The following is a 27,558-nucleotide window of genomic DNA, read 5'->3' on the forward strand; positions in this document are numbered from 1 at the left end:
GGCGAACATATGATACATTAAATGATGAGTGAGGATGATGATTAAAAATTGTTTGTTTGAGCCGGTTTGCATTTACTGATGAGAAAACAAACCGATGCTTTTTGTAGTTGTAGTACACCAACAACATGGATTAAACGTGTGTTTTTTTTACCACAATGTTGGGGAAATTAATGGATAAAATGCACGGATTATTATTATTATTCCCACTCCAATCGGGACACTAGGTCCACCGTTTCCCCGCAGCGAGGCTCCCCCAGTTGACAGTTTACGTGGGCTGGGTGCAGTGGCGGACTGGCCATCGGGACGAATCCCGATGGGCCGGTACCGAAGTGGGCCGGTCGGATAAGTAACTAGCACATCCCCCATAGGCGGCACGTGAGGCTCAGGTTTGAGAAGGCTAAATAACTTCTTTTACCTGACGCTGCCCGCCTCCGGTGTCTATAGAAAAGAGATCAACTCAGTGTGCAGAGTTTAAATCTCTCAAGTCATATTACAGGATAAAGGAAATACAGTTTAAACTGCCGTATGCAGAGAAGACGCCGACGTGTCGCACTTATCATTCATATTACATCATCAATCAGATCATCGATCATATAATATCATAATATATCATATATTTCCTTATCTGAGTCAGCTTCTCCAGCCTCATCTGGCCGTGCAACACTCACAGTGTCACAGACTGTATGCAGAAGTATTATTTAACACATTATGTTGACGAAACACTCGAGACAAATGTAATTAAAGTCAGATCCACTCGTGTCTTAGACGTGAACGCGCTCTCAACTGGAGAGAGAAACCCTGGCTTGATTTACAATTACCGAGTTGATAACCAGCGTCGTCGGACCGCTTAGCGAGATCTCGTTTGTTAGTTTGTTGTTGTTAGTGTGTTTGTTACTCAAACATATCCAGGGTCTGTTGAACTGGCTTCGTAGTACAGGGCACAGGTGGCTAGCAGCGCTAATGTCAAAGACACAGACATTATACATTATATTTGTATTTTACATCCCCCGCTCCCCCCGTTGACAATTTACTAGCGGTACCGAAGTGGGCCGGTCGAGAGTCCCGGGATGATTTTTAGTCCCAGTCCCACTGGCTACATGACCATATGATCGCCCATATTGACGCACCTCATTCCTAAACTTCTAACAGATACAACATAAACCGATCCTTCAGCCTCATATGAGCTCTCAGACACGTTCAACATTAACCTGTCATCGCTGTCTGAGCTTGCTGCTGTGTGCGCCGTCGTGCGTTTACATCTGACTGTATATATATAAAGGTTTTCATGCAGATGCTGGGATCCTGAACGGTGCAGCTGGAGCGCTGTGCCCGCAATGACGTCACCCATCATTTGGCGGGACTTGAAGAATCCGCGAGAAGATCCAGAAAATTGTCAACATTGAAGGCAGATTAATGGTTATCAAAGTACAAATATCCAAAATCAGTTCAGTAACGGTTTTCAAGGGGACAATATGTACTCAAATTGATGGGTTTGGATGATGGGGGAAAACCGTGTCACAGGCTCTTTAAGTGTGTGGGTGTGTGTGTGTACAGTTGGAGAGTGATGAATGGTTTTGGCAGGTGCTTTTACTGTCTTGATGGTGTGCGTGAAAGTGTAAGTATCGGGACAGAGAGGATACAATGATGGTCAATGTTCTCTTGGCACACAAATGAAAGGATGTATCTTCATGATTTGAGGATCATCATGTATGCTGATGAAACCTCTTGTGTCTCATTTGTCAGTCAAAGTGCATGCCCTCTTGGCTCAGTAGGAAATCCTCCTCCTCTCTCCCTCCCTTACTCCCCAACGTCCCTCTTTTCTCTGCGACCTGCTTTGTGGCTGTGATGACAGGAAAGCTATGAGCCCTCTCCTCTGTTCCCCTCCTCACCTCCTTTATCAGCCACTCGCCCTCTGCCAGCACAACAAAGACTGTTTCCTGTCACAAGAAGACAGCCGCTGTGTCAGTGTTAAAGTATAGGTTTCCACTCAACAGACTCAAGTATGGGTTTTTACAATTAAATTATGGATGGAAGTGATACTGTCAGAGATACTGTGTGGTACTGTACTGTAAACACACAGATTAGAGCTCATTTATGCATTTGTAATTTTAGGTTCACCATCAAAAGTGAAACTATGCATCTCCAGCATCATCTCCTTCACTCAGCTAGATAATTAAGATCCTAAAAAACGGAATCTCCTCTCAGATAGTTGCTGGATGCATGTATATCCATCCTAGCTTGAATAACTATATGCTGTGAAACAAATGCAGCGACCGGATTCTTCACTTGCCGTCTTACTGCCAAGCAGAACTTCAAATGAACTTTATGCATTTCACATCCTCCCTACCTTTTTCAGCCAAAGCTGTTTTTTTTAGGGAAAATAATAGGCCAGTTTTCATTATCGACTGCGTCTAGGTGTGAGTCATGCTTGAATTGTTATACCTACAAATGGGGATTTTTATTGCCAGTCTTTCATTTTTTTTCTGTTGTTGTGTCTATCTTTCTGACCCTGCTGAAGTTTGGCATTTTCAGTATAGCACTTATAAAGAGCAAAAGTTACACACAAATGAGACATAAGTTTTATGGCACCAGTTAATGGCCCAAAATGAAGTTTCAAACACACGCCCACAATAACACATACACACAGACAAGTCCATGGACACATATACACTTTCTCTGTGTGGGTCTTATAAGACTGTGACAATTCTCCGCCATTCTCTTCTCCATCCTCTCCTCCCCTCTTCTCCTCCTCTGCCCCTATTCAGCTTTGTCCTGATGGGGGAGCTTGTTTGTCTTATCGCCCTCTGCCAGCTGTGTGGATCGGGGATCTAGTGGTCTCTCCTTCCCTCAGCCCACCCCACACTAAAAGAGAAGGGGGACAATGATTTGGCATGCTTCACACAAACACTCAGACAATCACAGGCACAAAAAGACACACAAACACTGAGATATGCACACACACATGGAGATCATCCACATTTCATGACTGCAAGTTGTATGGACCTTGGAGAAAAAATAATAATAATATTGAAGTGGAAATATTGTCCGACTTCTTTCAGCTGGCTCTTTCGCCTTTACACTGTCATTAGATGCTCTCTTTGCTCGACTCTGTAATGCCACCTGCCTGTGGGTTTTAATGACTACAGGCCTCATCTATTCCCACATTCTCCTCATTCACTTAAACTCCTTAATGAACCACCTGTGCAGCTTTTGTGTGTGTGCATGTGTGTGTGATCGGTAACTAAACTGCCAGAGGGTTGCCCCCTTGGCATATGAGCCAATTATCTTTACTTACTTCTATGCTAACGAGTAACGACTACTTTAAATGAGCGTGGAGTAGGTGGAATAAGACGCCTCTGTCAACCACACGGAGCACATGTGCCGTTGTGTTGTGCCAGAGGTTCAAGACAATCACGGAGATGACTCTAGCGAAGAAGTTTGCACTGAATTAGGATAGTTTCATGATTTGGATCAGTTGGCATTGTTAATGGTTAATGGTCTCTTTGTTTAAATTATGCTCATTACTCTTTTGCTTTTATATCACTCGTCAGTCAGATCAATCCTACTTTTTATTCAGCATTTTCCGCACTGGAATTCAAGAAATTATAGTTACATTTCACACAAGCATTGTCACAATTTAATTCCACAGTTACATTTTTTTTAAATGGAAAATGATAAAAAGGCTAACCAACATTTCAGCCCATTTTTTAGACTGAACCTCAGAGACTTCCCAACCATCAGTACCTATCCTCGAGCATCCACATGGTAAGACAGACTCTGATTGATCTCTTTCCTTTGAGACATTTGGCATGAAAAACCTCAAAGTCAAAATGACTGATTGAGAGCTTGTCAGATTGTAATGGTCCTAATGATTCTAATGGTCATGCTTCATGGTGACTCATTTGAATGTTAGTAAAGCTGTTGACAATCAGATGGCAGGCAGCCGTTTTTATTATAAATTCTCTGATTAAACTAAGGTGTACACAAATGAACCATAACAATCAATGGCTTGTACGCACGTTTTTACAAGACATAGAGCAGTGCAATTGGTCTTGTGTTTGCCAGAAATAAGCATTGAATGTGAACATAATGTTCATGCTGAATGTGTGTTGTCTTGCTTTGTGTCCATCAGCGTTCTTGGGAAGTTGTACTGCCCCCTAGCAGCCAAAAAAATGCTTAATGCAGATTTTATTTTCAGCTTCAGTTTATTCAGCAGGACGGAACAGATTGCTTTTTGGAGAAAGAAAACACAACATTTTGCCTCAAGTTAGTAATTGGACTGTCTCTCAAGCTTGCCCAGACCTGCCTAATTAAGCCCACACAATCTGACAGTTTCTCATCACTTTCTCTGTCCTCTGGCCTTTTCTAATAAACTTGGGTTCTTAACAGGTAGTGCTGGTGGTGTAGCTGACAATATTGCCTTTGTTTACGCTGCTCTAAACGTCACTTTAAAGTTAACCGAACACCACAGGCAGGATTTGCTGTTTAATAAACAGAATTGTTTCACAGGTTTGTTGTGCTTTGTTGTTGAATGCAAGGTCCAATGGTTGATGTGTCCCACGTCCCATCGTATTATTCCTCCAAAAACCCACTGGGTTTCTTTGTACATTTTGATATTCAGTGGCTGCCTTGTTTTGTTTTATTGTCTTGTTTCATTTAAGTCTTTGATATGCAAATATCTTCATATGGACACATGGGGTTAATGCTCCCTTCAATAACAGTTTTGTCCAGCCTTTTATCAAGAGAACCATCTCAAAAGCTTGGCAAAGATCCAGCGGTTTATAATACTTTGTCCTGGCACATAACACAATCCCTATTAATCTATTGGACCGTTTCATGGCTCCATAACAATCTCTGAGATTACGACGGTGTCAGCTCTCGAAACAAACTCTCACGTACTGTGTGTGTGTATTTATTTCCTCTCAAAACGGATCGTGTTGCCAGGCTTGTCTCTGAGGTGTTTGATTTGATAAAGGTCATCTCAACAATTAACCTTGTGTGACGAGTGAGGGAGCAGAATAAACAGCAGGACAGCAGCAGCCCCTCGGCAACAGGCAAACAGGACGCCTAAACAAACACAGACGTATATCGCTATGCGCTTGGCACACAGTCACCTGGGCTTTGATTTGCGCTGTCCAATGTCTTTGAGGGTTAAGTCTGAAACCCTCTACATTATATCCGTAATGCCCATCTGAACAGCAGACTAAATTAGACCGAAAACCAACACAAGCGTAGAGCTGTACCTGCTTGGAGCCCTTCGAGAAAGGACAATGCAGCTGCAGTCAACAGCTTGGAGGCAAGTTATCTTTGTTACTGAACACCTGCAGAGCTCCGGCCTACTGTTCTCTGGGGCTTCTGAGAGCTCAGATCTGTCTAAAGAATATATTATTTGAAATTGTAAACACCTGGAGGCGATTTAATTTAAATTAACTATGTTTTATAGAGAGACATTGAGCTGGCATCATGTTTATCAGACACTTTTCTCTCAAAAACATTCAAAACGTTTTTCCATCCTTTATTTTCAGGACACACACCTAGAAAGCTGAAACATGTATACACGTTTCAAAGGTTGTATTGTCATGTGCACAAAGCTACAGTGTAACAATGGCAGTGAAATTCTTCTGACCTGAGCTCCTCTAACAATGCAATATATATAATAAAATACAAAAAATACAAAATAAAAAGCAGTGCAAAAAGTCTATATACATTAGGGTGGTCCTGAGTGCCATGTACATTTTCGAATTCATTTATTTTAAGCTCCAACCACCGGAATTTGTTATGGGAGACAAGAAAACTCTCCCTCTCCTCAAATTCCAACAACATTTACCCCTCCCTCATCAACCTTGAAGTTTAGCCTCAGTAGGGTGGTCCTTAAAATTGAAAGTCGGAAAGTCTAAGCTTCAACCCCCAGAATTCATTCTATTAGTCAATAAAACTCTCCTGGTGAATTTTTTCCTCAATCTGACAACATTTACCCCTCCCTCATCGACCTGCAACATTTACCCCTCCCTCATCAACCTGCAACATTTACCCCTCCCTCATCAACCTGCAACATTTACCGCTCCCTCATCAACCTGCAACATTTACCCCTCCCTCATCAACCTGCAACATTTACCCCTCCCTCATCAACCTGCAACATTTACCCCTCCCTCATCGACCTGGGCTGCCACACCAGGAGCCACTGTGCTGCAACTGAGGCTGAACTTCAAGGTTGATGAGGGAGGGGTAAATGTTGCAGGTCGATGAGGGAGGGGTAAATGTTGCAGGTCGATGAGGGAGGGGTAAATGTTGTCAGATTGAGGAAAAAATTCACCAGGAGAGTTTTCTTGTGTAATAGAATGAATTCTGGGGGTTGGAGCTTAGACTTTCCGACTTTCAATTTTAAGGACCACCCTAATATACATGTCAATAGAATATGGGATAGTACAAGAACAGAGTATGAAATTAAATAATGTAAATTAAGACCAAATTAAATACGGTTAATGTATTGTGATGGCATCATGCAAAGGTATTTCACATATTACCTGATCTTTCAGAACGCCTATGGTAAAGCACAGCTGGTGTGTTTTGTCACATCATTTCCCTCACCTCCTACACAGCACTACTGCAGGCTTGCTTTAAAGAAAGCTTCTCAACAGGGATTGATCTCCGAGGTAACGAGACGGCGAAGTCTGAGAAACTCTGTCCCACACACAGAGTACAGTATGCGGCTAAATGTTCTCTGTGCTGGAATATCACACTTCTGCTTGTTCTCTGCTGCTTTTTAAATGATAAGCTTTAGCGACATTTAAATAGAAAACTGCATACAAAGAGCTTTTGAGGAATCTGAGCTTTGGACTTGTCAAGAGTCAGTTTCTTTGATTTAAGAGTGACAATAATATACACTTGGCATTATAATAACAACTTCGCCTCGATAAAACAACTCATGTAGACTCTTACTCTACTAAAGCATATGGAAAAGAGTCATTCACAACAAGAGGACATTATTTGTACATCAGTAGCACTCACGGTCAGAGGAATGACACTTACGGCCCGTCCACACAGCGGCGTGCGCTGACGCTTGCCGGCGGGCGTGTCTGAAACTCGACCAACAACCAATCACATGAATCTCCCGCCCCTGACACACAAGCAGCGGTTTGATTGGCTAGAGCTTGTACTGGCATATGATTCGATTGGCTGACGCCTCACCGAGGCGTCAAAAGTTGAACATTGCTCAACTTTTGCAGTCAGCCACGCCAGCTACGCTCCACGTCGCTTCCCACGATGCATTTCGGCTAAAAGTGACGTCACCCCATTCAAAGTGAATGGGGAAGCGTCAACGCACGCCGCTGTGTGGACGGGCTGTTACTCCCTCTATTGAGCTTTATTTGCTGTCATTTCTCCTTTATGACCCACACTGTGTTTGATGTGTGTGTTTTTGGTTGCAATGTCAGTGTATTGGCTCGGACATATGACTGTTTGGATATAACTTACCTCGTACGAGAGGGACAGGAAATAATGGAAACTTCTTTCAGGATTTATGAGCAACGCACAAACACAAATTCCATCACACAGATATAAACACACCCCCACTCATGGTCTGATCCAGTTTGCAGGTCCAACCTGCTAACCATTTTTTTGAATATGAGGAAATGACCTGCGTAGTCTCTCCCAGCATACACACGGTTTGATTGGCTAGCGCTTGTACTGTCAGATTTGCATACGCGGGATTTCGGCTCGTCTACACTACAGGCATCGGAAAATGCTTTCAACGCTTCGCCCATTCACTTGAATGGGGTGATGTAGAAGATTTTTAAACTTCGCCGAACTGCATTGTGGGGAGCATGGCATGGCTTTGCAAGCATTACGAGCATCTATCGGCATCAAAAGTTGAACAATGTTCAACTTTTGAGGCTTGATGCTTGGCATCAGCCAATCAAATCCAGCGTATGCAAATCTAACAGTACAAGCGCTAGCCAATCAAACCGCGTGTATACTGGGAGAGACTACGCAGGTCATTTCCTCATATTCAAAAAAATGGAGCGGTAGTGAATCACCCGGTGCTGTATGATCAGTCTCTGTTGTGTTCATCTACCGGGATACAAACCGGAGGAGCGAGGCATGGAGGGAGGTGGCAGAGACAGTGGGTGGAACTGGTAGGTTTTCGCCTGTTTGGGTATTTTATATCCAGTTGACTTCGTTTTAACATTGCTATTGCTTTGTATGCCGGGGGCGGGCGGGAGATTCCTGATTGGTTGTTGGTCGCCTTGGGCGCGAGAAATTGCCAAGCCTCAGACACGCCCAGCTTCAAGATTTGTTGATGCCTGTAGTGTAGACGGGCCGTTCAACTTTTGATGCCGATAGATGCTCGTGATGCTTGTAAAGCCATGCCATGCTCCCCACAATGCAGTTCGGCGAAGATTCAAAATCAACTACGTCACCCCATTCAAGTGAATGGGCGAAGCATTGAAAGCATTTTTCGATGCCTGTAGTGTAGACGGGCCGTAACTCTTCATATTATTCCCTGCAGCATTACATTATTTTGAAATGATTGAGGCTGTAAATCACAATTATGTGTCATATTCATTTCAAAACCAATTAGTAGTATGTGTCAGCTTTAATAGAGGTCTGACAATCACCATTTTGAACCATTTTATGACTGAAGAAAATGAAAGGACTCCGGAATAAAAAGTGGTCAATATGTCACTGCCTAAATTGTGGCATTGATATACAATATTTTTTGGGGTCTATGATGAACCTTTTTATGAAGATTCAACTTTTTGCAATTACACCATGTTTAACTTGACAGCGGCAATAAATACAAATCTGAATCAGATATTTAAATCAATAATCTTTTGTTTGCTTTTCAGCGTAAAAATACAGTATTGTATGTTATGTTTTAATGTTCAAACTAACATTGAGAATCTGACAGTAACCTTCTAGAGTTTTTCTTATTTTGTTCAAACATTGTTATCCCTATAATCCGAATAGAGGAAAATGAGTTTGGTTATTTACCCAAAGTTTGTACAGATAATAATAAGTTCAGGTGTTTGGAGAGTTGTGTAACTGTTGAATGTTCCGCTTTTAACCACTCAGCACAGGTACAGTTATTTTGAAGAGAAGAAGATGAAGAATCCCTGAGAGAGAACGAGAGCATTAAAGTGTGTTAGAGAGTGAACCCAATCCAACCTACCCGCCCTCCTCCTCCTCGTCCTGTCACCGATCCATACCTGTCCGCCCACTGATTTCCTATGAGCCTTCGGGTGATTGTGTGAATTCAGCCAGGTAGAGCTTCTCTCTACTGAGCTAATGTTCGTTTACACAAACACACGTGCAAGTACACGCTCATGCGAGAACTGTACACAAATGCTCACATTAGCATTCGCCCCCCACGCACACACATACTCACTGTCCTCTGTGTCTTACATAACCGCTGTGTTTACTATGATGGAGGATCGAGGAGCTTGTTTGGAGAGAACTTACAGGCAGAGTTGTGAGTCCTCTACGAATCGATACAACTCTTAACATAATTTGTTATCCTCTGAAAGAATTTTGTCTGTGTAGTGTGAGTTTGTGTTTACATTGTCAGGTCTGAATGCTGCAGAGTGTGCAGAGTGTCTGATCTTTCATCACTGTGTTGTTATAGTGGATGCGTTCACCCTGCTTAACCCCTGGCTCCCTTCCCACATCTGGAGAGAAACAGCAACAAGGAAAAACTATTTTCCATTGCTTTACTATCCAGGATCTCTGTTACCCTGTTCCAGTGTCATTATACAGAGGTATGTCCGTGCACACACACATACACCACTTTCCAGCAGAAATAACCACTAGTGGAGGCACTTAAGAAGCAAGAGTGTTCTCTACAAATGTAGTTGAGAGCGGTTTGGAAAATTCAGCTGCAGCCCTGCTGGAGAGACAGACGGAGAGAGCTCTTTAAGAAATCTGTAGATGGTGTCGAGAGAAGTGAGGGATTACTTTAGGAGAGTGTAGTGTAAGTACTGCACTTGTCATGATCAAAGCTGCTATTAGTGCTCTTAGTGGGGATCAAATCAGGCTCATAAGACATGTAACATGAGCGCAAATGGAGGAGCTGTCAAGAAGTTTGTGGTATATTCATTTTTTTCATTGTTTTAAGGTGTCCTATGTTAGTGAGCTGAGAAGGTGTAGGTACGAGCCTTTGGTTAGGGCCTGTTTTGATATTAATGTGGACTCTTGGTGAAGACACTAACCATGCTCAGGCTCAGCATGCTCTCATAACTGTATAACCTTTCCAGAGACACTTTTTGATGAAATATTCCCTCATTGTGAAAGGTCCAATTATATATTTAGTGCGAATGCTGTTTACAGCATTCCACTATAGTACATCAAAACTTTATTCTTCCCCTTAAACTTAAACTTATTTCAGCCAATACTTTGCCACTCCATAACTTCAGCTTATTTTCAGCTACAGAAACCATTACAAATATTAAACTATTCAGCCTGTTCAGGAATCGATGGGAAACCTTCAACTTTTTCAAAATATTTCATACTTTTTGAAATATTCAGCTTTTTAAACTCTTTTTTTTTACATTGAAGTCAATGGGAGATGCCTTCAAATCCTGTTTTCCTACACTTTGCGCCAAATGCATCTCCTTCCACATAATTTCAGCCAGACCCTTCATTCCAACTTTCAAATGACCTTCAGCTATTCAAACTTGACTTTTACTTTTGATATCTTTTAAACATTCTGAGATATTGAATTTAGTTTGGAGCTTGGTAGAGAGGCATTTTTCAGATGTTTACATTAGAGTGGATGGGAGCAGCTCGTTAACTCTAGAGTGCTTTGATCTCAAAACAGAGTGCAGGACAGCTCAAAATTCTCCCCCAAAAATGTTTTAAACTTGCCATACTTCCCAAACCCTACACTCCTCAGACACATTTTTTCATGGAAAACGTAGGAAAACCTCTCCTAGGTTGGAAAATAAAAATAAAATAAGAACAAATATTAGACAAAATGCCTCTTGAGGGCATTAAGTGACAAAAACGTTCAACATTCCTCCATTGAAGCCCATTGTAATTTCAGGCAGATATTTCCTCACGGTAGCAGCCGCACACCTTTAGTTAAACTGCCAAAAAGGCCACATTATTAACCCGAAACTACACAAAAATTACACTTCAGATACTCAACTTCGTTGACATGCTTCACGTTTTGAAATGTCACAGATATCTGTTACGGTTCTTCCACAAAACGTTCACATGTAAGAGGTTTATCTCTCAATCAGAACAATGGAAACCTGTGATCTCTACAGAGCTCGTTAGCTCAACTATAAACACCTGTGTAACGGCCCGTCCACACTACAGCGTCGACAGCGTCGGAAGCGTCGACAACTCCAATCTGCCCATTCACTTTCAATGGGGTGACGTCACGTTGCCTCGCTTTTTCGCCGAACTGAATTGTGGGTAGCAGAGCGGTCCGTCTCCGCCGGAGACGCCGGAGTAGCCAGCGCCAGCCAATCAAATCCCGTTTCGCAAAATCTGACAGCTGAAGCCGTAGCCAATCAAACCGCGTCTAAGCTGGGAGAGATATCCCGCCGTTCATTTCTATATTTCAAAAAAAGTTGGAGGAGAAACTAACTATCGCCGTAGCAAATCACCCGGTTTTGTATGACCAGACCCTCTTCACCTACCGGGATACAAACCGGAGGAACCAGGCATGGAGGGAGGTGGCAGAGACAGTGGGTGAAACTGGTAGGTTTTCGCCTGTTTGGGGAGTTTATATATATATTGCTCCCATAAAATCCCCGGGTTTTTTTGCTTTGTATGTCGGGGGCGGGAGATTCATGTGATTGGTTGTTGGTCGTGTTGCTTGAATAAAATCCCCAAGCTCCAGACACGCCCAGATCCAAGCTTTTTTTGAAGCTGTAGTGTGGATGCTCCGTAATGGAACACGATGATGTCATCACTCCAACTGACATGCAGCAGACTTCAACAGTCCAGCTGTGAAGACGATTCCAGACAGTTTTGAGATTTCTTCAAATGCCGTTGCCATGGCAACACAATACTCGCCTTGAAACACGGTTTTCTCATAGCTTCAGTGAAAATACTCCAAACAGCCCAGAACTTCACAGGTTCGATAACGATGCAGCCATAAATGCATCTAAGCGTAGTATGGGGTGTCATAAAATGTTGTTGCCATGGCGACAGTCCACTCACCATGAAACACGATGAGGCTGTAAATCCAATCGACACTGTCCAATCGTCCCCCAATCTTCACTTGTATATCACCGGTCCATGCCTCAACAGCTCTACGACAAATCTGAGATCTCACCATATGCCGTTCCCTCGCCATAAAATATGATGTCACTATAACTCCTATGCAAATGTTCAAAGAGTGCTCAAACTTCACATGTGTGCTAACAGTCCAGCCGTGAAGACATCTCCAGGACAGTTTTGAGATTTCTTCAAATGCCGTTGCCATGGCAACACAATGCTCACCATGAAACACGGTTTTCTCATAACTTCAGTGAAAATACTCGAAATGGCCCAAAACTTCACAGGTTTGGTAACAATGCAGCCATCAACACATCTAAGAGTATTATGGGATGTCATCAAATGCCGTTGCCATGGCGACAGATCATTCACCATCAAGTTAGTTCAAAAGTTTGCAGTTCAAATATTCTTCTGCTTTCCCAAGCCTTTTTACATTCTTTTCTCATCTTAATACAAATTCATTCACTACTACTTATATCTGATATTTAACTCCTTCAGCCTATTTTCAGCTGCAGAAAACATTCAACTATTACATTATTCAGCTATTTCAGGACATCAAGGCTATACATGTTGTTGTTTATACCTTTCTGCATTTTTTTTGCTAAAAGCAGCTACCATTCAGCTAATAACACATTCAGCTTTTTCTGCATTTTCAGCTAAATTCAGCCATACATGTTCACAGTTTACAGCATTCGCACGCATTTTCTGCAGGAAATGCATTTTCTAGTTTCTTCTGTTTTTGTTGTCATTAAGATTTGTATTACATTTTTCACATTATATACATCAATGCAGAACAAACATAAACAAAACCAAAGGGATCCAACTTATAGGCATGCAACAACAACCCTTCGGCACCCCAATACTTCTTACACATACACATGCCTATACATATATGCACATAAAGCAACGCATAAATACACATTTACAACATATATATACATATACAGATAGACTTCCTTACATAGTACGCTGTACGCTCCCTAAGACGATGCAACTTTAATATAGGCCAAGAAGATATGCCATATTCTCTAATTTTGCTTGGGACGTTATTTACCCTGGCGATCATAATCTCAAAGGCAGTCTCTGCCATGAGTTTGAGCCATTCTGTAAACTCTCGCATATGTGGACAACAAAGAACTTGATCTGAAAGTAGCTTGAAGCTCATTGAAAGACAAACGACACTCCTGACACCGTATCCTAGCTGATAAAACAAACAAACAAACAAACACACACACACACACACACACACACACACACACACACACACACACACACACACACACACACACACACACACACACACACACACACACACACACACACACACACACACACACACACACACACACACACACACACACACACACACACACACACACACACACACACGCCCACACACACACACACACACACACACACACACACACACACACACACACACACACACACACACACACACACACACACACACACACACACACACACACACACACACACACTCCCATACACACATATGGAAGTTGCACAGGCGAGTCTCTCCTATCAGATGGAGCGCGCCTAAATCACACTGAAGGTGACCCCTTGTCCTCTGATGGTTGACAGCAATGGGACTGATGGGCCTCTGTTCCATTACGACTGATTATATCATTTAGATACAGATGGGCTGTTTACCCCAGCAGCTGTCCTCATCACACTCACCAGACTGAGCCCCTGGTTAATAGCTCACACGAAGCCATGAAGCTAACAGAGGCTGGCAATGAAGAGGAAACACAAATTGAAGACATGGGCACCAAAAAGGGTTTAGGACAATTCTCTGCCTCAACCAGGGATGTGCGGTCCATGTCAACTTAAACGGTATCCTAAACACTTTTGTGCTCATTGATGAATAAAAAGCTGAACTCACCAGCAGAGGGCAAAGCAGCTCCAGATTTAAACCCGAATGAAATACATTTTAGAAATGGACCAGATATCTGCTGAAATTACATAACCCTGTTGTCTAGTGTGGGATGATCAGATGGATTTTGGCATGTCAGAAATGTTCATCAGCTGTTTGTAATTCCATCATCCGATTTACCACATGGTTGCTGTCAAAAGACCAATCATTAACTATAATACTTAATAGTACTCGGGAAGTATAGTACTGCAGAAAAAAACGGACCATAATGTCTGCCTCTTTCCCCATCTGCAGCTCCATATTTTACTTGTTTCTATCTATAGTACAATGCTTCCTCTTTCTTTTATTGACAAGTGTAAACATAGAAGTTGTACATTTTGGGGGATGCAGAAAATAGCAGAGTAAAACATGTATGGTGAGCAAACATTGTAAAGAAAGCACATTCATGCATTGAAGGGGCATAAACAGGTTAAGTATTTTAACATGACAGTTTCTTTTTATTATTAAAAGGAAACAAATCTACTGATGCAGTTTTTCTTTTCCTTTTTTTTCTTACAAATGAAAGGTGCACTTATCCTATCAACTATGAGCATTATGACAGCCTAAAACAACAAACAGAACAAAGGAAACAGGGACTTTTCAGAAGGAAATATGTCTTAAAAAAATGTTGAAAGCCATGCTGTTTTAAGTTTTTCTTTAACTCCCTCTCTTATCTCAATTGAAATATGAGTCGATGCACCCACACAGCCTCTCTCAACTCATTAGCAAGTTGCTCACATGACTCTTGAAAAATAGCACTGCTCTCTAAGCCCTTAAGAGAAGCACAGGAACATTTAACATGGATAAGACACATGCACACATTGAACTGGTGTGGTTGTGGGATGAGCACAGACCTACTCGAAGATGGAAGCGTAGATGTTCTCTCCTCCTCCTACACAGGCAGCCTGGCTCAGAGGGGCTCCGTCTCCCTCCGAGGCTCTCTGATCTGGGAGTCACTAAACACCTGCTGCCTGCTGTCAGACAGGCAGGGAGAGAGGCAGTGAAGGGGGGGGGGGCAGCAGTCAAGCAGCCTGAGGTTGGGTATGACAGCGAGAGGAAAGGAGACACAGGCTTCAGAGGAAATGCAGAGCGTCATGACTTAGAAGAAAACATGTAAATAGGAGTGGAGCAGGATGTAAAAAGGCAACGTGATGGCAGGAGTTTATGTCGACACTTAAGGAATATCAGATACCAGAATGTGTGATGCCTCCAAGAAGGTGCCGGTAGTAGCATGTGATTTGTTGCTGCTCTTTTGTAACCTCTGCTGGTTATAAAAACAGTGTAAATGCCACATAATCTCCCCTGTGGGTTACTTATCGGCCTCTTGGCCCAGTGATCCATTCTTCTAATCTCCCACTGTTCATTTGTCAGTCTTGTCTCCTCCGGGTCTTTCCCCAATTCCTTCCTCACCCTTCACACAGTGCTTGCTTCATCCCTGGCTTTATCCAAAGGAGTCTTAAGGAACTCCCACTGGGAATACAATCCTAGAACAATAGGAGAGACAGTGTCTGTGTAGCTTTAATGTAGCACATAAGAGAGTCATGGCTTGAGACGTATGTGTTGTTATGTTCCTATTCACAAAAATGAGGCCAAAGATACTTTTACAAGAGCAACAGGTTTTTATCCCACTGATTTAAATCCGGTATTTTCTGATTGCTCCTCCTCTGTATGAATCCCTGACCACATCATGTCCTCTCATGACCTTTCACCTCGTGTTCACCATCACAATGCTGAACGGACAGATTGACAGACCAATGTGATGCCCAGTGCAAACACCAAAGCAGAAGTCTGATCCTTAAATCTGAAAAAGAAAAAAACTGGTGCCAGACATTAATCGAAGGAAAGTCAGCCCAAATAATTGCTTTGCCGAGTTTGGTAGGAAGTTACATAAAACCAATACATTTGTTCTATTTGATTCATAATTTGTACGGTTGCCAACCTTTCCCACTTCATAATTGATGCAGAGTTTAGGAAATGCATTAGTTCAATGTATAATGTATTGGCATGTATAATATTATATGTATTTTCCTGCTTTGTTATGAGCTTACAGGGCATTATAATGGGCAAGTCCCCGAACATGCAGGAAGAAACAAGTGTCTCACTTTGAGGGAGTTATAGTAGCTGTGTTTAATGGTCTGTAGCTGCCCTCTACTGGTCCACACTGTTTAGTACAGCCAACTGCTCGAGTCTCTGGACACAACAGTGAACACCACTCTCTTCGTTTTTAATATGGAGTGCCAGTCGCCTTTTCTGGCCTTCTGTCATCTGTTTAAATATGGTTTGTATTTTAAGTTTTGCAGTGAATGCAGACACTCAAAGGAAAAATAAACGTGTTCTGGTGGAGTTGTACCTGCAAATCTAAACTAGGAGATTTCAGATCATAAGCTAATGTACGGTAAGGGTACATCAGAATATTTATGGTTTTGCTTGGTGGGGACTTTACTACTTTTATTGTCATACTCTTGCTGTTTTCTGAATATACTTCTCTGCCTTTCAAATGTTGTCCACTAGTGGTCACTGCTGGGATGGAGAAAATAAATATAAGGTCTGTACTGACTAGCATTTTAATCGATACAGTAGATGACTAAATATCACGCATGGGCAAATGTGTTCACACACACACACACACACACACACACACACACACACACACACACACACACACACACACACAAACACACACACACACACACACACACACACACACACACACACACACACACACACACACACACACACACACATACAAAAACTAATTATGTTCCAATCCATATTTTCCTATCTTGAGAACAGCTTTCAAGGAAGATTAATTAGTAATTAATTTGAAGTGTTATAGTCACATTTCTCTCCCAGCTGGAAGAGTCATGTATCATTAGTCACTTAGAGTTTCAGCTTCATTAACACCTCCTCTTTCCTATGTGGACTCCAGTAAAGTTGAATGTAAATGAGTGTGTTTGGGAAGTTTTGTATATGTTTATTTTCCCCTGTGCTCTCACAGTCCATCTGTTTTCCCTCGGGCGATGCCTGCTCCTGGAGACGTGGCTTTGCTTTTTGCCTGCAGATGGCAGCAGCGCCATGGAGCTTATTCCATAGAACTACAGTTATAAATAAATAATATAAACTATTTCATTTATGATTAAACAGTATGTTTCTGTTAATTATCAATACGGATCAGACATGGAGACTGTAAGTGCTCTCTTATTACTTTATTGAACTGTGTTTGTTTATTGTTGTTTGCCATCCTTGTCAGTTCATCTTTGGGTGATGTTTGGGTTGTGTTTATCAATTATTCATAGACTTCATCTCGGTGAGCGTTTAGATTCTTGGACCTATCCTTTTGATATTTGTTTATAGTTCTGCATCATATCATTTAAGCACATTATAGGTTTTTAAAAGTGTGAAGTACGTTTTTTTTGGAGAAAATCATCATTTACACCAACAATCTGGATTATCTGTTGTAAACCTTCAATTATAGGCAAAATCGTGTTGATGTTTTTTTCATTTGAACCCCACCGCAATATCTTCACTATGGAGTGTTATTCCATATAAAGTCAGAACTCTCACAGCACATCAAAGGAGAGGGTACAAATAGGTAAAATGTTGGACGCAATCTCCTCAGCAGAAGACGTCCCCATGGATACGGATGATTGCCTTGCTCATTCAGCTGTTTAGTTACCCTCCATTATTTTCTGTTTCACTGTAAATGTGTGACATCCCCAACATCTGCTTTCATGTTCATTTGAATCGAATGATGCTATCATAGAAATCTATAAATCTAATATACAAGTGGGACTTAGTTATATTATGTGAGAGGGAAAAACAGTGTTAGGGTTGATTTATGTGATTGTGCATGTCTAAAATAATGTAAGATGAATGTTTATCATATGAAAAGTATAAGATATTAACTTCGGTATCTGAAATCTGTGTTTATATGAGGTGAAGGGAAGAACATCATTATTTAGTTTACACATAAAACATAAAAACACAGGATTCTTTGCGAAAGTGGGAAGTCTTCTTGACACCTTAATTCAAGTTGACAAATGCTTTTATTTAGATCACTTTATTACTGGATGTTTGAATTAAGAAACACTCCTTATTAATTTGACCTCTATCTTTAAACCAGTACAATCAGCAGCTTTAAATCAATACCTGAGCCCACACAGATTATCTTTTGTCAAACTTGCACACTGTAAATGTGAACTTTTATATACATGCTGTTTTATAATCCACGTCCAATCCCCACTTGCTTGTATTTTACAACTCTTCAGAGGGCAAACAAAAAAATTGAGCAGGCGTTGGTCTGAGCCGAGTGCTTCCACCTGTGCCTCTTTCTCGCTCCTCCCTTTCTGTCTTCTCTCTAAGTCATATGCTCACAGTGAATAGACTGTTGAGTGGGTTTCACCAGCTGGTGCCTTTGCCTGCCACATAAATAGTATTAAAAACAAATGTGTGTGTGTATGTGCACGTGTTTTTGCCAGACACTTGAGTGGAGTGTCAGTGTCTGTCCTCCAACATCTGCCCTCCAACATTCCTGTGTGCATTTGTGCTCATATGGCAGCCTGCACAGACTGCTGCACAGTGCCAAATCTGGAAAAAATCCTTATGACCATCCATCCATCTTCTCCCGCTTATCCGTGGTTGAGTCGCGGGTCCTTATGACGTTCTGCGAAACTCACAAATGTGATCTTTCATAACATTTTCCCTCTGCAGCTGACAAACCTTAGTTTAGAAAAAGAAAAGGGGGAAGCAGGTGAGGTCAATCAGACAGTCGTGTAGATTTATCCTCCAGTTGACCTGCCAGAAAAGACCCAGATATCCAGTGTGCTTGATGATGTTTCTGACAGTCACAGCTCTGAGGCCTCCAGGGTCTCCACCTTAATGATGGATCCAATCACTCTCTCTCCCTGTCTGTCTGTCTGTCTACTTCCCCCTTTTTTGATCACTGACATTTCGAGACTGGCACTATTTTAAGACCTTGAATGAACACAATTAAGAGCTGCTGGCATTTTATTGACGCCTCAATTAAAACATCAACACTTATAACAAAAGGTATTGTCAGCTGATAATTGGTGCTAAAAGGGCTTTCCGTGTCAGCTGTTGTGCTCTTTGTTTTTGTTGTGTTTCTTGGTGTTAGTTGTTAATGGACTGCAGTGTGGATTCACACTCTGGACATCTTGGTGGTGGTGACTCACACTCCTAGATGGAAAGACTTGACACACACACACACAGCTTGGGAGTCTTGGCACAAATCCTGGACGTGTGTCAAAGTTTCTTAAACAACAACACATGCAGATCTGTCTATCTGAAGCAGCCACAGCCCTCCTTCCACTCCTTTAATCCCCTCCCCCATACCCTCCTGTTAAAAATCTTCATCTTCATACTTGGTAACCATCAGCTCATCCTGACACTAATTGTACCTCCTCTGTCTGTCTGTCTGTCTGTCTGTCTGTCTGTCTGTCTGTCTGTCTGTCTGTCTGTCTGTCTGCTTGGCTCTGCTGACGGCACATCAGTGTTGCAGGCTACCTGATATGTGGGTGAGAGGGTCTGACATGTTTTACCTCACCCACAGTGTCAGAGCTGAAATGTTGGTGTTAGTTATGTAGCTTTACTGGAAGGAAGACATGTGTCTGAGTGACAGGTGATATTCTGAGAGAAGACAAAACTTCTTCTGACTTCAAATTTGAGTCACAATCATGGTCAAAAACATTAAAGTTTACATTTCTCATAAGTTTGTCGCTAAGTTGGTTGTTTCAGATATTTTTGATTCAGAAAAAAACTTCCAAATTCTGTTCCAACTTCCACATTTCCACAAGTAACCTAAACATACTGTTGTTATAGGGCCATTTTAGAATGAACAGTGCATTTGAGCAATCCACTATAGAGGCATTCATAACTTTTATACAATAAGTGGAATAGTTACTTTGTATTTTCTTTCATTTTTGTTACATGATGATAAAATATAAAAAGCCCCAAATATTCAAATAATTTTATATTAACACATTTCTTTTTTGCAATTGCCAACAATGATCTGACAAAGTACAACTTGAGCATATACTTGAATGTTTCATCTCAAACTGCAACAGTCAGCAACACCTGTGATCGCTGTGAGTTGGTAAAGTAAACACCCTCAATAGTTCCTAACTTGCAGCTCATTAAGCAGCTGTTCTGGTGTTTGACCATAAAGCTCTGTCACACAAACGGTTATTTAAAACACATTGAAATAGCCTGACTACTGTGAGGAGGAACTGAAACAAATGCACAACTTTTTTTAATTGTTTTAATAAATATCTAGCCGGGTGTTATTGTGCTAATGGCAGAATCATCAAGACTGACTGACATACGGATTTACCTTAAACCAAAGATCAGTTCAGAGTCCCAAACAGATCCCTTCCTGTTTTATGGGTTAAGTGTTGTACCTAGAATTGCACTTGCCTTGCTTTAAATTCTAGACATATACATATTGGTTACCTTTCTTTTTCTTCCTTTCCTTAATATACTAATAACCAAAAAGCTTGCAGTATTAGACTTGGACCTTTTAACATCAGATCATACACCCTAATCCCGTCTGTGTGTGTGTGTGTGTGTGTGTGTGTGTGTGTGTGTGTGTGTGTGTGTGTGTGTGTGTGTGTGTGTGTGTGTGTGTGTGTGTGTGTGTGTGTGTGTGTGTGTGTGCGTGCGTGCGTGCGTGCGTGCGTGCGTGCGTGCGTGCGTGCGTGCGTGCGTGCGTGCGTGCGTGCGTGTGTGAGTGATACAACAGTCACCACTGCAAGTCTGTAATCCCTCATGCTGCACTGATTACTCAATCTTTCACTTCAGTTCTTCTTCAGTTTAGTAGGTGTATGGATCTTCTCACTGTCTTTCTCAAACTACATTGTGACCTTGTGTTTTTTAAGTGTGTGATCAGTGTTGAAATTAGTATTTTTGCATCACTCAAATGCAAGGCAAGGCAAGTTTATTTATATGGCACTTTTCAACACAAGGCAATTCAAAGTGCTTTACAAAAAATGAAAGACATTAAGAAAATGGCATTTAAAATCAGTCATTAAAAAGAAAAGCTAATAAAATAAACATTAAAAGAAAAAATACATGGATAAAAGTTACAGTGTAGTCTAAGATATGAATAAATGTGTATACATAATTAGGTGACAAGGGGGATGATTATTCCTTCATTGTCTATAATGCTGCTGTAGACTTTATTAGGATTATTTTTCTCTTTTATGAGTATAATTTGCGTTTTTACAACTTCATTTATATTTGGCTATAAATGTGATCTGAGATTCTTCCTCACTGGGGAAATGTTATTAAATCTGCTATAAGTGTTGAGCTACGCGATATGGATAAGATAATATTTTACAACATGTTGTCAGAGTCAGATATGCAGTATACTGGCAGTATATGAAGACAGGGCCTGAAGGCAGCAGACAAATACAGCTGGATGGATTTCTGAGTTTTTTCTCTAAAAACAGCTGCTACTGTAGCTGTGGCCAAAAACAACGATGAGGGGGTTGAGAGTGAATTATGTAGTGATGCAGCCTGTAAAGAAATAAGCTTAAACTCAATACAGCCAAGATTTCTTGTGATCAACACTATTAGGCCTCTCACATACAAGTAGTCATGTGATACATTGTTAATATAGAATGTTTTCTCATGTATTCACCTCTTCCTAAGTTCCTCTTAACTGTTTGCTTGAGAAAGATCATAAGAATGTCAGATGTATTCATCATATGTTCTTAAAGTGAAGCATGGTCCACACTTGTATTTTTATAATGATGAATCCCATTGTGTGTCAGGGCCGTGTGCAAATGCAGAAATTGTAACACCCAAACTAAAGTCTAACACCGGTTACATTAAATAACTCAGTAGTGGAGGTATTTCTACAGGAAACAAGCCATTGTATATAGCAGCATTAGAAGAGGGTATCAAATAAAATAGAAACATGCATGGTATGCTATTGTTGTTCAGTGAACACCGGAGGATGGGGGCACAACAGATGTCAGTAAAACAACAAAGGGTTATTTCCTAGGTGGGTTACAGGAAGACATTTATTCTTAATGGTTATTGAATGATGCCTAATGATAATTGACACTCTGAGCTGACAGGTTTCCAATAGGAACCACGCACAAATTGCAGAGTTGTACCTGCAGTAAGCGACGTAGGAATGTGTCAATCCCTACATTCACACTGAAATAAAATGGGAGTTAATCCCAACCTGAATCATTATAGATCCCTGAACCAAGAAGTCATGATTCAGCATTATTAATTAGTGAGTAATCCTCATACTGAGTCAGAAAAACCTTTCCCATCTGGCCTCCCACATGCTCACAATCTTGCTGTGTTTCTTGGTTGTGTCAGTGCTCTTTCCTCTGACTTACAGTGGTGCATCGAGTGCAGAACAGCTCGCTGTCAAACACTCACCTTTACTTTGACCCTTTTCTTTGACTCCATAATGAGAATGAGAGTACAGAGCTTGTAGAAAGAAAACAAGAACGTTTAGGGGAAGCATCTGCCTGACGTTTGATAGATTTTCTCTTTGACCTAAGACACTGACAGATATGTGTGTGTGTGTGTGTGTGTGTGTGTGTGTGTGTGTGTGTGTGTGTGTGTGTGTGTGTGTGTGTGTGTGTGTGTGTGTGTGTGTGTGTGTGTGTGTGTCACTCAGACTACCAGAACAATCCATGGAGTCAGGGGTTGCTGTGGTAACAGTAATCACTTTTAATTCCACATCATGGAAGGGTAGTAGGGTAATGTGAGGGAGAAACAATATAATGCATCAACAGGGGAAACAAAAGGAGTGTGTTTCCTCAACACACTCTCACTCCCTAAGCGTCCAATAGCGACGTTTGGTCAGTGTCTGTGGCGTCCAATTGTGACGCTCCTAGGCTCCTTCAGCATCATAAAGGGACGCAAATAGCTTTCAACTGATTGCAATGTATTCCCGTCTGCGTCGGGATTTGACGCTCATGGAAGCACGGCATTCGTTTATGTCGGCTGCCCTTAAAGGCAATGTGAGCGTCCATTCCCATTGGATAACGGAGAATTGTACACCCGGAAGTAAGTATTCTCCTTACTGTCGATTGATTTTACAGTGATATCTGCACTACTCATCGACTAAAAAACACCAGATTATCCTTGTTAATTACACAACATTGATTGGTTTAAATTGTGTGCAATGCTTTTGTATTTTTCCCCTTCGATTCGGAGAAACAAATATGTTTTCTGAGTAAAGGATGGCAGAAGACACTACACTACCCAGAATCCCCAGCTATCGTTTGGCCTACACCATGTGCTCTGTTTGACAAACCCCGTTTTTTTCACCATTCATTCCGATGGCTGGCGTCTATGTCACATGATCTTCAAATTTCTCCCTGCAGAAAAAGAAAACATGGCCGAACTTCGTTTTATTCTAGGTGGAAAATGCCTATTTTAAAGTTAGTTTGGCCATTAAAATGCGTTTTGATGTCATTTGATGAAGTGAGTGTGTGAGAAATATGAGTTGTTATTTCAGATTATGTGTGCAGTGGATGTACATGATCTTTAGTTTGCTAGTTATTACGAAGATTACTTCAGGAAATCGCGACGTTTTCATTGTTACCAAGGTGGTTGCTAGGGACGCTGCTATCGATATTATTTCTGTTATGTTGTGTAACTGTTTAATGGTGTTATCTTTATTGCTACCCCCTTCCCCATCAATGTATAGTGTTGGTCCACAGCCTAAACATATTAGTTTAACAAAATCCGCATCTAAAGATAGCCTACGTTATTTCCCCCCTGTGCAATTCCAGGCTCACATCTCACAGCACATCGTCATTAACAAATACCGGAAACAGACCGAAAACATTTAAAAAAAATAATAATAATACTTTATTCCGAGTGTGCTTGCTTTTCTCTTTGAAAGTCATCACATAACGGCATTGTAATACACGGTTCGGCTGCATTACATATTACATATCTGCCGTAGTTCTGTATTTATAGAGCCCTGATGAGAAGACCTCTAGACAAACATGAGGAACTGAAAACGTGACGTGGATCATAAATATATCAGCCATTAAACAACATCTTACATTTCTTTTCACACAATACGTCTCCTTGCAGTATCAACACTAATTCGGCTCACTTTTATATTTGATCCAATTGGTAGATAGGCTGTATTTACACCATAAAGGTGCACAGCTGATATAAAGGGACACCTGGTGGTTAAAGCATGTTATTGAATTTAATTATTTTTATTATTAGATATTAATACGATCCCTATAAAGTATACATTACTCGTTATTCTCTACTAATAGTTAATTAAAGACTGTATGTAATGACTATTTTGCACATCCCTTTCAAGATTTCAAGTGTAGTTCTGCAGTGAATGAAAAACTTGGGTTGCCGGTTCCTCAATAGTGCATTACAAGACATCTATCAATATTTGTGCATACCTCCAGCAATGTTAACTATGTTGAAGCACTTATTTTAACTGATATTATACATAATGTATTATACTCTTATAAGATGTATGTAGATATTTCATCTCCGGCCTTGTCAGGTATTGAACAATCAATAAATAAAGAACACAGAATTGTTGAATATAAAACACAGAATTTGTGTGATTATACTAAATGATTTTCAAATAAACACAACTGCATATTTAACTGTTACACATGCTGATGTAACGCAAATGTTCCAACTTGGGATCAATAAAGTATATCTTATCTTAAGCTGATCGATGGCTACTGCCATATTTGCAAAATGTGCCTCTGAACCTTGACAAGTGCATGTTTCAGGCTTATCAATTAATGTAATGTAATGTTATCAATTAACAACAGGGGTCACACACATAAGACCAGCTGTTAAATAAAGCTCTTCTGACCTTAGCTGGCATGTGGGTATATATATATTAATACTGCCCATAATGGGCACAAGCAATTTTCACCCATTTATTAATTATATGTTTTAAATGTGAGTGTTTCCTGTCCCCTAAACCTCCAGGGATGTACACAGTTTAATACTGGCAACTTCTTATTATTGGAAATACGAAAACATCTTTTAAAACTACAACTCCCAGTAGAGACGTGCCATAGAGAACATGTTGCGAAACAGAATAGCCAGCATGTGTAGTTCTGGGGACGGGGTGGGGGAGGGGGGACGCGGTGGACCCGTTCAAATCCAGTTTTGGACAGTTTGCCGTGGTTCCATTCCATTTCAAGTGCTGTTCGAGAATCGGCTTAACCCTCAGAACACACTCTCCAATCACAGAGCTTGAGGACTATCACGGGGTTTGTCAAGAGCACATGGTGTAGTCCAAACGATAGCTGGGGATTCTGGGTAGTGTAGTGTCTTCTGCCATCCTTTACTCCTGGGAATGGACGCTCACATTACCTTTAAGGGCAGCCGACACAAACGAATGCCGTGCTTCCATGAGCGTCAAATCCCGACGCAGATGGGAATACATTGCAATCAGTTGAAAGCTATTTGCGTCCCTTTATGACGCTGAAGGAGCCGAGGAGCGTCACAATTGGACGCCACGGACACTGACCAAACGTCGCTATTGGACGCTTAGGGAGTGAGAGTGTGTTGGTTTCCTTGTTAAGTGACCAGTGGTCACATTTAGACATTTTGATAAGAATGACAACTTTATATAAATACCTTTCTTTCTCAGTGCCACACGATTAGCAAAATACTCCTCCTCTCACCCTCTTCTCTTTCCTCCTTCCTCTTTGCTGGCAATACATAATCCGTTCATCAGCTGCTGGAGACAGTATTTGTCCGACAACCTCTCTGTCTTTCTCCCCTGTCAGGCTTTTTCTCTCTTCTTAAGTGTTACCATGGCGGAGAAAGGAGTGAAATATATGAATTATGTATTCCCCTTTTTGCCCCATCTCCACCTCTCTACCTGTCTCTTCATGTAGCTTCACTTTTGCTCCTACACTCCGCCTCCTATACTTCTCTTTCCTCACTGTTATGAATACCATTCATGAGCAGGCGGGAGACAGACATACACAGAAGGACGGTGCGTGGCGCTAATTAATGGGTTTGCTTTGTTTCCTCTGTCACTTTACTGAACCTCCTGCTGGATCAAACATACACACACACACACACACACACACACACACACACACACACACACACACACACACACACACACACACACACACACACACACACACACACACACACACACACCCTCAGAAGCTGTCTTCTTTATGAGTTTTGAGTGTAGGAAAAACATCAACAAGATGTAGGAGTGTGCAGCTAGAGAGAATAACCACCACCTGCCACTCAAGCCAGTCTGCTCATAGTATATCACACACACACACACACACACACACACACACACACACACACACACACACACACACACACACACACACACACACACACACACACACACACACACACACACACACACTCGCATGTGCGCCTGTCCGTAATGTTCCGGCACACTCCGCTCTCAGCCAATGAGAGGCCAGATAGGAGCTTCTCAGAACGTGAGAGGGAGGAGGCAGAGCGCTGCTGGCTGATTGACAGCCAGCGCCCTACAGGTGGAGAGAAGAGCAGAGCAGAGAGAGAGAGAGAGAGAGAGAGAGAGAGAGAGAGAGAGAGAGAGAGAGAGAGAGAGAGAGAGAGAGGGAGAGAGAGAAGGGGGAGGACAGGAGAGGGAGGAAAGAGTAGGGGTGAGTGAAGAGGAGAAGCGAGGAAGCCGCAAACAGACTTTCATATACACACACTCACACACTTACAGTGTTCAGTTCCTCCTCCTACCTTGAGAGCTTCCCTCGGCAGACTAGCCGACACCATCACTATATCATCACTATCATCACCTCCACTCCAACACAGCTGCACCAAGATGAGCCAGTGCAGGAAAAGGTGCAAGAGGCAGCTCACCAAGGTGGCTCGCTATTTCTACCACTTCCTCATGGGAACACTCACTGAAGGTAGGCACCCATAAACTTCCACTTTCACCCCCAGGGCTTTTACGGCTGAGTTGTTTTTCGTCAGTTCAGAAGCAAAGTGAAGGTGGCCATCACTGGAGTTTGTTGTGTTTATAGCAGGGCTTACTATTTGCTGATGGGTCGGTGTCCTGTGTCCATGGCTGAGTTGTTTTTCTATCTAAATGATGGTAGAGCAGATGCACTCCTGATTTGCAAAAAAACAAAACAAGCACATTTGTTCCAAAGAGCGTGACTGCACGAGTAGGGTTTGCGCGTGTGTGTGTTTGTCAATTGTGTGCACGTGTGTGTGTGTATACAGTACGTCTGAGTGCTTCGTTTCATCTTCAGACAGAGAACATACAAAGCATAGATATCAAACAGCTTCATGATTATCCTCTGCATAATGTATGTTCGTATGTATGTTCGTATGTATGTATGTATGTGTGTATGTGTGTATGTATGTATGTATGTGTGTATGTG

The 27,558-nt window shown here is 41.6% G+C and overlaps 1 protein-coding gene across 3 annotated transcripts in view; it reads left to right on the top strand.

Moving 5' to 3' along the window:
• The window catches only part of LOC117459541 (A-type potassium channel modulatory protein KCNIP2-like), a 112,178-nt gene that overhangs the window by 19,440 nt on the left and 65,180 nt on the right, over nt 1-27,558 (top strand). The window contains exon 1 of one of the 3 annotated variants that reach the window (XM_034100384.2): nt 26,999-27,081. The exons of the other annotated variants lie outside the window; for them this stretch is intronic. Within the exon in view, the coding sequence (XP_033956275.1) occupies nt 27,063-27,081 (19 nt within the window). The 5' untranslated portion in view covers nt 26,999-27,062. Of the gene's footprint in view, nt 1-26,998; nt 27,082-27,558 lie in introns of those variants that run through there. 3 annotated transcript variants of the gene reach the window in all.

The sequence above is a fragment of the Pseudochaenichthys georgianus genome, chromosome 15, assembly GCF_902827115.2.
Source record: "Pseudochaenichthys georgianus chromosome 15, fPseGeo1.2, whole genome shotgun sequence".
Classification (NCBI taxonomy): domain Eukaryota; kingdom Metazoa; phylum Chordata; class Actinopteri; order Perciformes; family Channichthyidae; genus Pseudochaenichthys; species Pseudochaenichthys georgianus.